Below are 12235 nucleotides of genomic sequence, written 5' to 3' on the forward strand. Positions count from 1 at the left end.
GGATGAGGATGAGGATGAGGATGAGGATGAGGATGAGGATGAGGATGAGGATGAGGATGGGGATGAGGAAGGCTGCTCCATACCAGGGCCATCCCAGAACAGGAGGAAGAGGCCGAGGCTGTCAGGGAGTCAGTCACCAGCCGATGCCTCTCCCTAGGTGAGCTGTGAGATGTGCAGGAGGATTTCAGCACTCATCCATGTGAGCACAGCACCACCTGGCTGCTGCGATGCTGGCAGAACGGGACACACAGCCTGGATTGAGTGGGCATGGAAGCCAGACAGCTGGGATCCCTCTCTGGGGAAGGGGGCACTGACCAAGTGACTGCAACCACGGCAGTGCTCTGCCCCTCTGGACACCACTGCTGTCAGCTGGGAAGGAGAGTTATCCCTACAGGGACGGTACCACGTGTCAGCCAGGGCAGTGGGGCACCATGGAAAGAGGTGTCCAGGATAGGAGGGAATGGGCTGTGCTGGACGTGGTGTATAACGCTGGCCTGAACAACCATCAGTTCTCCCAGCTGCAGTAATGACCTGGAAGGATGGAGAGGAACAAGGGGTGGGGGAATTGGCTGAGCAACTCCAGCAATACCAGCCCACCAGCCAGGTAGAAGACAGTGACAACTAACTGGGTTGATAAAGGGAGTGCCTTATCTGGGAGGTTCCGAGGATTCACCTTTCTCACAACTCACCCAGTGGGACGAGACATTTTAATTGGCATCATGGGCAGAATCCCCTGAACCAAGAGCAAGAGGAATCCAGAAGGGATCTAATGTGAGCTGAGAAAGAAGGATGCTTGTTTGGACCGTGTCTGAGTTGTCTGGCAGGTGCTCCCGTCTTCCTGGGTTCAGCCTGATCCAGAGTGCAGAACGGATGCATGACTTGGCAAAAGGTCACAGACCGAGACCTGGTAAAGCTGAGGCCATGGTTTGTGGAGTGTGAGGTGCCACGTGACAGCAGTGCAGGAAGACAGACGTGTTGTGGAACACACTGAGGGAGGAACTGAGTCATTAGGAGCAGAGATAAGGAGCTTGCAAGCCGAAGTGGCAGCCGAGCAAAAGGTGTGCTTGCATGCAGAGATAGCACAGCACAGTTTTGTGAAGCATCTGCAGGATGCTTGTGTAAGAGAGCATGAATTCCAGGTAACAGGTGCTGCCTTGGAGAGAGAGGATGTGGTGACAGAGTGTGTCAGCCCAGGGAGGGAACAGGAGGGAGCTGCTAGGGACCAGCCTGCCACCACCTATGGCAGAAAAGAGAGAAAGAAAATCAAGACATGATGATAAAGCCACCCATCACATTCACCCTCTCAAACCTTCAAACCTCTCTCAAACCTCACCTTCACTTACAGCAGATCTACCTTCTCCAAGTTCTTACCATTGTTTTCTGCCACTTGGTCGGTGTGGCAAGGGCCCTTGCCAGTGAAGGCTGAGGCAGAGGAGTCCTTGAGCACCTCAGCCTTCTCCATATCCCTCGTGACCAGATCTCCAGTTTCCTTCTGGAGAGGGCCCACATCCTTCCTGACCTTCTTCTTATCACTGATATACCTGAAGAATTTCTTTGTGTTCCCCTTGATGTCCCTGGCTAGATTTCATTCTATCTGGCTTTTAACTTTCCTAGCCTAATCCGTGGCTGCTCAGACAACTTCTTTGTAGTCCTGTCAGGTAACCTGTTCCCGCTTCCACTCCCTACAAACTTTCTTTCTGTGCTTCAGTAAGTCCAGGAGCTGCTTGCTGATCCATGGAGGCCTCCTGGCATTCTTGTCTGCTTTCCTTTTTCTTAGGATGCACTGCTTCTGGGCTTGAAGGAGAAGGCCCTTGAATACCAACCAGCTTTCCGGGGTCCTTCTTCCCTCTTGGGCTTTCTCCCATGTCATCCTGCCAAGCAGTTCCCTGAAGAGTTCCAAGTCTGATCCCCTGAAGTCCAGAGGAGCAAGCTTGCTGCACACCCTCTTTGATGCCCTAAGGACTTTGAACTCCACCATTTTGTAGTCACTGCAGCCATGGCTGCCCCTGAGCTTCACATTACTCACCAGCCCATCCTCATTGGTGAGGACAAGGTCCAGCATAGCACCTTTTCTCGTGGGTTCCTGAGCCACTTGGCAGAGAAAATTATCATCAACACCGAAACTTCTTGGATTGCTGTTGCCCTGCTGTGTTGTCCCTGCAACAGAGATCAGAGTGGCTGAAGTCCCCCCACGAGGGCCATGTTTTGTGACTTTGAAGCTGTTTCTATCTTTTTATAGAGGCCTTCATCCACTCAGTCTTCCTGATCGGGTGGCCTGTAGCAGACCCCCACTATGATGAGATGTGTAGACAGAACTTTGTTGTGTTCATACTGGATCAGGAGGTGCAGCTCCAGGAGCGGAGACCCAGCAAGGGGAGGACAGAGGGACGGACGAGCAACAAAGTGATGAAAACCACCCACACACTGCTGGGAAATGCAAAGGGTAAAATAAAAAAAAATTAAAAAAAAAAAAAAAAAGAAGAAGAAGAAGAAAAGGGAAAACTAAACAGAGTACCATGCTGACTGTACTGGTGGCTGTGGCAACCAGACTTCTGCTTCCACTGCTGCTGCCTGGCCACTGGTTCCCCATTCTCTGGAAGGACCTGAAAGACTTTGTGGCTTTGGTGGGCTACATTTTAGAGATACCAAATTCCAGTTCTTTAGGGAGTCAGTCCACAAAACCACCCAGGAATCTGTCCTCAAGGGCAGGGAGCAGAGCAGAGCTGGCACATCTGGAAGGACGGTTTCCTCAGGGCACAAGAGCTCTCTATCCCTAGGTGCAGGCAGTCAGAAAAGGAAGGCAATAGACCAGCACGGCTGAACTGGGACCTGCTGGTCCAAGTGGAGAGCAAGAAGAACATGCCCAGGCAGTGGCAGCAGGGACAGGGACGCTGGCAGGAGGACAGGGCTGGTGCTGGGCTGTGTGGGGATGGGGTCAGGAAGGCCAAGGCCCAACTGGAAGTGGACTTGGCCAGGGGAGCAAAGAAGAACAAGAAAGGTTTTCACAGGGGTGTAAACCTGAAAAGGAAAGTCCGCCGACTAATACTAGAAGCAGAACAGAGCAGCTTTTAGGATTTGGTGCATTTCGAGTTTTGTGGGATTGCAAAACACTGGAAGTGCCTCTGAGAGGATTTGGGGGTGTTAAATTTGAGATTTGTGGGTTTGTGGGGTCAGGATGTGGATGGGAACTCAGTATCGAGCTGCCCCAAGCAGCGAATGTGGGCTCTGCCCAGAGTGAGGCTCCTGGGGAGGGGAAGCATCAGCGAGATCCCCAGCGCCCAGCGCAGCACGGATAGCGGGAGGCTGGGAGAAAGTGGGGGACCACGAGGGGTCAGAGGTCACAGCTCAGCTGAGTTCGGACCCTCGCTTTCACCAGGGAGCACCTGGGGACACAGGGGGACAATGGAATGTCACCATTTGTCTGCACAAGATGCATGGGGAGTCCTAAGGAGCACATATGCATGGGGATGTCCAAGAGGGTGATGCAGATTTGGGGTTCCACATGGGCTGGATCTTAGGGGCACACAGCAAGTTAGGTTAAGCCATAGGAGGGGTTCCTTGGGGACCTAATGGGATGGAATTGGGGTTCCTTGGTGGTCTGTCAAGTGTCCCCAAGGTGCAGGCTGTGATTTGGGGTCCCCTGACCCAGGCGCAGACCTGGAGCTGGACGGCCTTGGGCCTTCTGCAGGGGGATCTGCATCCAGAGGGGAGGGGAGAAGGGTGGGTGATGGAAGGTCCTGAGGGACACACAGCGGGGGGGATCTGAAGGGGAGTGGAGGAGAGGAGAAGGACATCTAAGGGCATCTATGGGGGATCCAAGGCATTTAACCCCTTCCTCACTCATCTCTGCATACCATGAAGCTGCGGGCATCGAGGACGAAGTAGAGGCCGAGGATGAAGACAAAGGCAGCAGCACAGCCCCTCACCACCAGCACCACCAGGTTCCCAGGGGAATCCCTCTCAGCACCTGTGGGGTCCAGGTGTTTCGGTGTCCATGTCCTTGGCCACCATCTCCATGGTACTGGGATGCAGGGACAATGCCACCGGTGGATGACACTGGGGGCACTCACATGGGGGTTCTGTCCTACCTGGAGGTGCAGCTGCAGGTGTCACCTCCAGCGTCATGCGGTCCCCAAGGGCTGAGGACACAAAAGGGTAGGACTTGGGGCGATAGGAGCATCCAGAGGTGCCAGAGTCACTCAGGGTCACCGCAAAGAGGCTGAAGGTGGCCATGCCCACACCACTGTAGTCTTGACGCTGGACAGGGGCCGAGTGCCCACGCTTGTGTAGAAGGATGGTTCCTGCATAGCCCATGTTCCAGCACAGAATGGTGACATTAGTAGCTGTCTCCATGCGGACTGTAAAATTTGTCCCCGTTCCAGTGAGTTCCTCGGGACTCAGGGAAATGCCAGGAGGGGAATACCTGTGATCTGCATGTGGGGAGAGGACAAGAATGGGATGCGGCCCTCTGAGAACAGTCTAGAAACACCAGCTATCCCCAGTGTCCTTACCTGTCACCACCAGCTCCACAGGGTCACTTGTCTCAGAGGTCCCGAATGGCACCAACACCCGATACTGGCACCGATACATCCCTGTGTGTTCCCACTTTGTCTTAAAGAATGAGAACTCCGCAGTGTTATTCTCCTTGTCCTTGTACTTGCTGTATGTCCAACCTCCGTCCTGGTACAGCCAAACCCAGGTAGCTGGCCGGGGCAGGTGGCACCGTAGGGTGACAGTGTCCCCCACGGACACCCCCTGGCTGGGGTGCAGCCACAGGGAGGGTCGGGGCACTAGGACAGGGGACACCAGTCAGTCTTGTCCCTGCACGCCCTCCTGGACCCCTCTGATGGCCCCCTCCCCACACTCCCCTCCCTCTCTCCCCATTCTCCCCATGTCCACATACTCACTGTGCCATGCCCTGCTGGCTGCCACCAGACACCAACCTGCAAGAGACACGGTCCTGGTCCCACACAGGGCCACCAACCCCTGTGGCACCACATCCCCATTGTCACTCACCCAGGATGAGGGCCAGCGCCACTGGTGCCATGAGGCAGGAGCAGCTTGGGGACAGCAAGACTGCTGCAGTGGGAAAAGGAAGTGGCCAGAGAGCTGCTGCCAGTTCCCTTGGGGATAGAATTCCATGATGTCACCTCCCCATGTGACAATTGTGGTCCCTGTGTGGTGGCACCATGGGGCCCAGGATGGGATGGCACATAATGGTACGCACAGCCCCACAGCTGGGGTGCCCCACACAAGCTGTCACCTCTCAGCTCTCACACACTGTCCCCAAAGCACTGCCAACATGTGGGCTTGCACAGTGTCCCCCATGGGATGCCAAACACAGGACACATGGCTCCAATGGGGTGTCCCACGTGGGATGTCACATGCCATCAACAACACATCCAGCCAGCTGCCACCATGCACTTTGTGTCCCCACTGCACTTTCCTCTGCCATCTCCTCTGGGGACAGCAGCAGGGGCCTCTGGCGACACAGTGACACCTGCACAGACATGGGGCACATGCTTCAGAGACATGTGCACAGTGAGGGTACACAGATAGTGCCAACACAGGGAGTGCGTGCTAAGGACACACGTGTACATGATTGTGAACTTGTACTGGTGTCACGTGTTCCAGCTGTCAGCAGTAATGTACCGCCAACCTTGGGACCCCCCCACACTGAACAGCAATCCCAGTGCCTCCCCATGAGAGAATAAATTGGCGTGTGAGTTACAAGTGTAACGTAGAGGATGTTTTGGAAGCCTTTCCCTATCAGCTGGGTGACTGAATCCTAATGTTGCCAGCTGTACAGGGACCACCTGTAGAATGTGCTAGAACAGAAGAGCTGGCTGCGGTTCCCCAAAACAAAAACCCTAAAGGAGGAACAAATGTGCCTTAGCATATAGGTTATATGCATTGTATCACTGCACATCAGCTGTCCATTCTCCGTATTCACCCCTGATATGTTACAATTAAAAGAGCTGTTAATTCTGCCTGTGAGACGTTTGCTACTCGAAAATCCCAAGTCTCTGAAGTAAGACGTCTCCATGCAAAGCCACTGCCCAATATTTCCATTCCTTGCGGTTCCTGTGAGAGAACCTGGAGAACAGACTTTGGAAGTGCCCCTTACAATTATTGACTGTTCATGTGTAACTTTCTGAGCACCTTACAAGGCTTCATTTGCTGTAGTTAAGGCCTTTTCCCATTCTGAATAACGTCCCTACACATCCCCAAAGCTACAAGAATCAAAACCTTTGGGGTGGGTAGGTCCCTCTGCTCCTCCCTGCCTCATGGACCAGAGTCCAGTCCCACACAGAAATTCTAGGCATTAAATCAATCAGTGGATGTGTAATTATCACAAAGTCAGGGATAGTTTCCTCCACAACACCCATAAGCCCAATCCATGTTGCTCTTCCTTCTTTGTCATTGCCATGCCTGCCTGCTGCATGGGGCTTGGGGTCTCGGGTGGGACACAGACTGTTCCTCCCTTCCACCACATACTCCAAAATCTGCCCTCTACAGAAGGGAGTTATGCCTTTTCCTGGGGAATTCACCCCGATTGCACTCTCTCAGAGTGCAATCATTGGCTGCTGGCTCTCACCGACCAGCTGGGCGGTTGGGCCTCCAGTAAGAACATCATGGATATACTGGTGTGTACTGGCACCTTCGTCGGGAGGTGTCAGCCAACTCCTGAGCAAATGAGCAATGGGCAGTGGGTGGCGAGTGGTGGTAGCCTAGAGGTGGGTAAGTCAAGGAGTGCTGGACACCTTCCCAGGTGAAAGCAAAACCATTGTGGTCTGTTTCTCTGAGAAGAACCACCAAAACATTTATTTGACATCAGCAGCGGGCAGAACTTCATGGCCTTGCTCCTGAGTGGTGGCAATGAATTCAGCCACGTTTGGTCCAGCTGCAGCCCAAGGACCCATGCCTGTGTTTAATTGTTGGTAATTGGCTGTGAGCCTCCATTTGCTGTGTGGTTTGTGAGCACATCACACATCAGTGTGAGTGAGTGGGGACTGTAATTCCCTCTTCCTTACGTTCAGCCATGCCTATCAAGATGCCCTCCTCTGCTCCCCAAGGTCAGGGGTAAGGTTTCTGCTTACAGTGTGTGAGGGAGTAATTCTGGGGCTGGGTGGAACAGCCATAGTGCTGTAGGGAAGGATCCAGATTCCCATTCCCTCCTCCCAAGGTGGGTCCAAGAACTGCCTTGTAACAAATCTGATCCGGGGATGTCAGTGGGGAGAGGGCCCAGGATCATTGTGAGCTCTGTCACTCCCAGGACTCCCGACAGCCAACATTGTGCTGGTGCCGTGAGCTCTGCTCAGGAGATACAGAACACTCCATCACCCAGATTTCCTTTTGGTCAGGATGTATGTGGACAATGACAGCCACATCTTCCCTAAGGACCAACATCTGGGCCCCAGTGTCAGCCAGGAATGTTACTGGGACTTGATGAGGGCCTAATGGGAAAGCGATCATCAAATCCCCGTGGCAATGTGATGTGACCCTTCTTGCACACATCCACAGCCCATCTCTGCGTTCACTTAGAGGGGATGGCAGAAGTCCTTTTCCATTCCCAGTTGAGCCACTCTCTGAGTTAGAGACCACGAAGCACTTTGCTCTCCTTCTACAGTCAGGAAGACTCCCTGTCCCCAGTACCCTTGCTCCTCATTCTCACGAAGCCCAATGCCAGCACCACCTGTCCAGGAGACTCTGCAAATGCATTCAGACTCACTTACTCTCCCAACCTCCTGTATTTTCCCTGCCCCTTGGCCAGCTCAGTAATGATCTCTGGGGTCTCTTTTGTGATGGTGAAGCTAAGGGGCAGCTTCATCCTCATCTCTTGATGCTTGTTCCCTTAGTTGGCTGCCACGCTCCTTCACCACATCGTCCCCACCAAGTCAGCCACTCTTCTCTGCGTTTCATACTCTCTCTCAGAAATGTCATGCAGTTGCTTCTGCAAACTGTGTTGAGCAACCACTGCTTTCACTTGAAGTATATCTCAGATTGCAGACTACTTATCACCTCTCTTAAGGACTCAGTTCCTCACTCAGTTTGGTCCACAGCACATCTTTCTGTGTTACTATCAGAGCAGCAAATCAAACTCCACAAACAATGCGCTCTGCTTTACAAGCTCTAGAACTTTTCTTCTTTTTCCAGGTCTTGTATCCATCCAGCAACTACTGTGGTGGAGTGCCAGTTTTCCTCAGCCCAACCCTGCCCTTTTGCTGCTGAGCATGCATTGTAGCTACTCAACAGCTGCCACAAGTGGGAGCAGTTGAGATCAGGCTGAAACCGTGTAGCCATGAGTGCCTGCCGGAGAACCTGGATGTGGTTTGATGCAGTGTCCTTCTTTCTTCGCTTGAACAATATTCCCTCTCAGTTCCTCTTGCTCTTTATTCCTCCCACTCGATGACTTGCGAGAAAAGTGAATCTTGAGAATCTCCAGAACAGGGCACTCCCTATAGAAAATCAATTGTTCCTTTCCTCCACATGGCTGGGAACAGCTCCCCTCCAGTCCTGGGGATTGTATTCATTACTCACTTCCCATCAATGCAAACCAGAAGTCTCATGATCCAACTCATCCCTAAGATCAGACCACCTGCTCTGCATAGAGAACTGCCCACTGGCAACTGGAGCGGCCATTTTCCTGGAAGAACTCTCTTTGCGGATGGTTTCCCCTTGCAGCTCACATCCCCGTGCCTCTATGGCTGACAAGGATTTCTATCCAACTTCCTCATATCCTCCCACGCTCAGACATGCAAAAACACAGGATACTATGTGCTGTGTTTCTACTATATCATCTCTCTTGACTGAAACCCACTTCCTTCTGGTAGCTGAGATGCTGGTCCATGCAGGTGAGGAGGAAGATGCACTCAGATACTGGCAGGCCTCTCTTAGCTCTCCCTGGAGCCTGCTCTTCTCCAGGCTGCACAGCCCCAGCTCACTGCTCCTGTTCTCGTAGTGAGGTGTTCCATCCCTGGCAGCATTTGTGTGGCCCTCCTCTGGGTGTTCATGTTCAACATCATGCGTGTGCACAGGTAGGGCCACAAAATATTGCACACGTGTCCTTAGCATATTCTCCCTGTGTCAGAAATATCTCTTTGCCTTTGCTGCACATTGTGTTCCTAGCGTGTGGCCCGTGTCTGTGTGGGTGTCCCTGTGTCCCCAAAGGTCCCAGCTGCTGTCCCCAGTAGGGATGGCAAAGGAGAGAAGAGTGGGGAGAGAGTGTTGTGGCAGCTGCATGGATGTGTTGGGGACCAGTGGTGATGTGCCATGGGAGACACCCCACTGGAAGCAGGCGTCCTGTGTGTGACATTGCATGGTGGACACGGTATAAGGCCACGTGATGGCAGCTCTTTCGGGACAGCTTGTGACTTGTGAGGGGTGACAGCGTGGGGCACCTCAATGGTTTCCCTGTGTGATGCTCTGTGAGTGCAATATCATAGGACATGCCACGATGCCACCACCCCTTGGGAACCACAAAAGCCACACGAGGAGGTGACATCACAGCATCCTGTCCCCAGGGGGTAAGGGAAGTGGATCTCCTGACACTCCCTGTCCCCACTGCAGTCTCGCTGTCCCTGAGCCGCTCCTGCCTCATGGCACCAATGGCGTTGGCCCTCATCCTGGGTGAGTGACAATGGGGATGTGGTGCCATGGGGGTTTGGTGGCCCTGAGTGGTATCAGGACCATGTTCCTTGCAGGTTGGTGTCTGGTGGCAGCGATCAGGGCACAGCATCGTGAGTATGGGGACATGGGGAGAACGGGGGCAGAGGGAGGGCAGTGTGGGGAGGGGGCCATCACAGGGTTCCAGGAGGGTGTGCAGGGACAAGTCTGACTGGTGTCCCCTGTCCTAGTGGCCTGACCCTCCCTGTGGCTGCACCCCATCCAGAGGGTGTCCCTGGGAGACACAGTCACCCTGCAGTGCCACCTTCCCCGGTGGCAAAAAAACACGGACAAAGAGCAGTCCATGGTTGAGTTCTCCTTGGGTAGAGTAAATGCAGAAGATGCAGAGAAATACTGGTGCCAGTACCGGGCTTTGGAACCACCAGGGATCTCAGAGAAGAGTGACCCTGTGGAGCTGGTGGTGACAGGTGAAGGCCCTGGGGACAATGGGTGTCCCTGTGCTGTCCCCATAGGGCCATGTCCCACTGCTGTCTCCTCTCTGCACTCAGATCACAGGTACCCCCCACCCGGGATTTACCTGAGCCCTGAGGAACACGTGGAGACAGGGACCAACGTCACCATCCGCTGCTGGAAGAAGGACTATGTGGCCGCCTTCCTCCTGCACAAGGACGGGCACTCAGCCCCTATCCAGCACCAAAACCCCAGTGGTGGTGGCACAGCCACCTTCACCCTCAATGGGGTGACCCCAGCCGACTCTGGCACATATAGGTGCTCCTACCGTATCAGAGGTTGCTGCTTTCTGTCCTCACCCCTGGGGAAAAGGGTGACACTGAAGGTGACACCCGGACCTACACACCCAGGTTGGTGACAGCCCCCATTCGTTTGTCCCGGCTGTCACTCATGGGTGTCAGTGTCACCATGTCCCATCCCCATGGAAGTGGTGGCTGAGAATGGGGGCACGCAAGCACTGAGACCCCACAGGTGGCATGGGGCAGATGCACGGGAACCTGTTGGCAACCGTGGTTGGGGGCTGTGCTGCCACTCTTGTGTTCATCCTCATCCTCATCATCTTCTTCCTCCTCGCTGCCCGCAGACGCTGGATAAGGAGAGATGAGAGCCATGGTGGGGAACAGTTTACAGTATTTCCATCCCCTCTAGATCTCCCCTATTGTCTTCTGCCTCCCCTTCCATCCCCTATAGATACCCCAAATGTCTTTCAGTGACCCCCTAACACCCACATTTATCCCCTCCAATTTTTGATATAGATGCCTCCCTCAGAAGGCCCGAGGCCATGCAGCTCCAGGTCAGTGTCTGTGTCAGCCAACCCCAAATCCCAATCTGCCCCTTGGGATCCCAAGCCCAACTCGGGAACCACAATCCCTGTCTACGGGGAGTCCAGAAGACACCCAGACCCATATGGCTTACCCCAACTTTATGTGCACCCCCAAATCCAGCCCATTGGGGACATCCAATCTGCACCATGGGGGCTCCCCGGGCTCCACATTTAAGCCCCCAGACACCCTGGTGCCAACTGAGCCCTAAACAGCCCCCAGACTCCATGGCCACCCTCACTCTGAGTAAGAGGACCCCAACACCTCTCATGGTCTCCAGTGTCTGACCCCTAGGGACCCCGTATCTCAGCCCCAAACCCACCCTCTTGGACACTCCCCCTGCAGACTTACACCATGGCTGTTCCCCACCAAGTACCTCGGGGGTCCCCATGGTGGCACTCCACTGTTCCCCTCTGTCCCCAGGTGCCGTGCAGTGACAGCGAGTGTCTGACCTATGTCGAGCTGCAAGCTGAACCCCTCAAGACTCGGCCCTGTGCTCCCCCTGCTTCCCTACAGCCCCGTGTTAACTACGCTCAAGTGCGCACTGGTGGACCCCACTGATGCCCCTACCTGTGGGCGCACAAACCTGTGTATGTGGTGTGCACACATGTACTTACAGATTGCACGGTGCTGATGTGTTGTGTGTGCTCACAATCACGTGTTCACTTCATGAATATTCACTGCGTGTGTTCACGTGTCTTACCGCAGTCTACGACATCACATATGCACAATAGATGCACACACATGTACTACATGCTTAGTTCTATGGCTCCATATATGCATGTGTGATGCCATACATGCACACTGATTCATGCACGCAATAACACACACCTGTGTCCTTACCACGTGCCTCATCTCTGCACCGCATCATCTGCTGCCCATGGCACATCTCCAGCTCCACAACCCAAACCAGCACCCATCCCACAGTGCTTTTGGGACAGGATTCCTGCTCCTGGAAGGATTTATCCCACACTTGTGGGGGAGAATTCCCATCCTGAAGGGTTTCTCCTGCTTCTTGAGGGAGGATTCCTCTTTCTGGAAGGCTTTACCCTTCCTTTGCCTCTGGAGAGTTGGATTCCATTTCCTGGGGACAATTCCCACTTCTGCAGGGATTAACCTTATCTTTGTGGGAAGACCTACCATTTCCAAAGAGTTGACCATAGCGCCTCACGGAATTCTTGTTTGTGGTTCCATTTATCGAGGCTGTGGGTGAAAATTCTCAATCCTGGAAGGATTTATCCAGCTTTGGTGGGAGGCTTGCTGCTTCTGAGTCGTTT

At 53.8% G+C, this 12235-nt stretch overlaps 2 protein-coding genes across 2 annotated transcripts; one reads left to right on the forward strand and one right to left on the reverse strand.

The window, feature by feature from the left end:
• Window positions 1-3762: 3762 nt before the first annotated feature.
• Window positions 3763-5047, reverse strand: LOC110390989 (T-cell-interacting, activating receptor on myeloid cells protein 1-like). Its single transcript, XM_021382631.1, has 5 exons — window positions 5017-5047; window positions 4908-4943; window positions 4512-4790; window positions 4089-4430; window positions 3763-3967 (listed from the first exon to the last, which is right to left on the reverse strand). Exons 1-5 carry the CDS (start codon window positions 5045-5047, stop codon window positions 3837-3839), a joined length of 819 nt encoding a protein of 272 aa, XP_021238306.1. The 3' UTR covers window positions 3763-3836.
• A 4465-nt stretch (window positions 5048-9512) lies between these two features.
• Window positions 9513-12235, forward strand: LOC110390988 (leukocyte immunoglobulin-like receptor subfamily A member 2). The gene is given in 6 exon segments (XM_021382630.1): window positions 9513-9630; window positions 9705-9740; window positions 9858-10094; window positions 10176-10487; window positions 10609-10930; window positions 11382-12235. Coding segments are annotated over 5 exon segments (858 nt in total). The 5' UTR covers window positions 9513-9599; the 3' UTR covers window positions 10851-10930; window positions 11382-12235.

Source organism: Numida meleagris, unplaced genomic scaffold (assembly GCF_002078875.1).
Source record: "Numida meleagris isolate 19003 breed g44 Domestic line unplaced genomic scaffold, NumMel1.0 unplaced_Scaffold261, whole genome shotgun sequence".
Taxonomy (NCBI): domain Eukaryota; kingdom Metazoa; phylum Chordata; class Aves; order Galliformes; family Numididae; genus Numida; species Numida meleagris.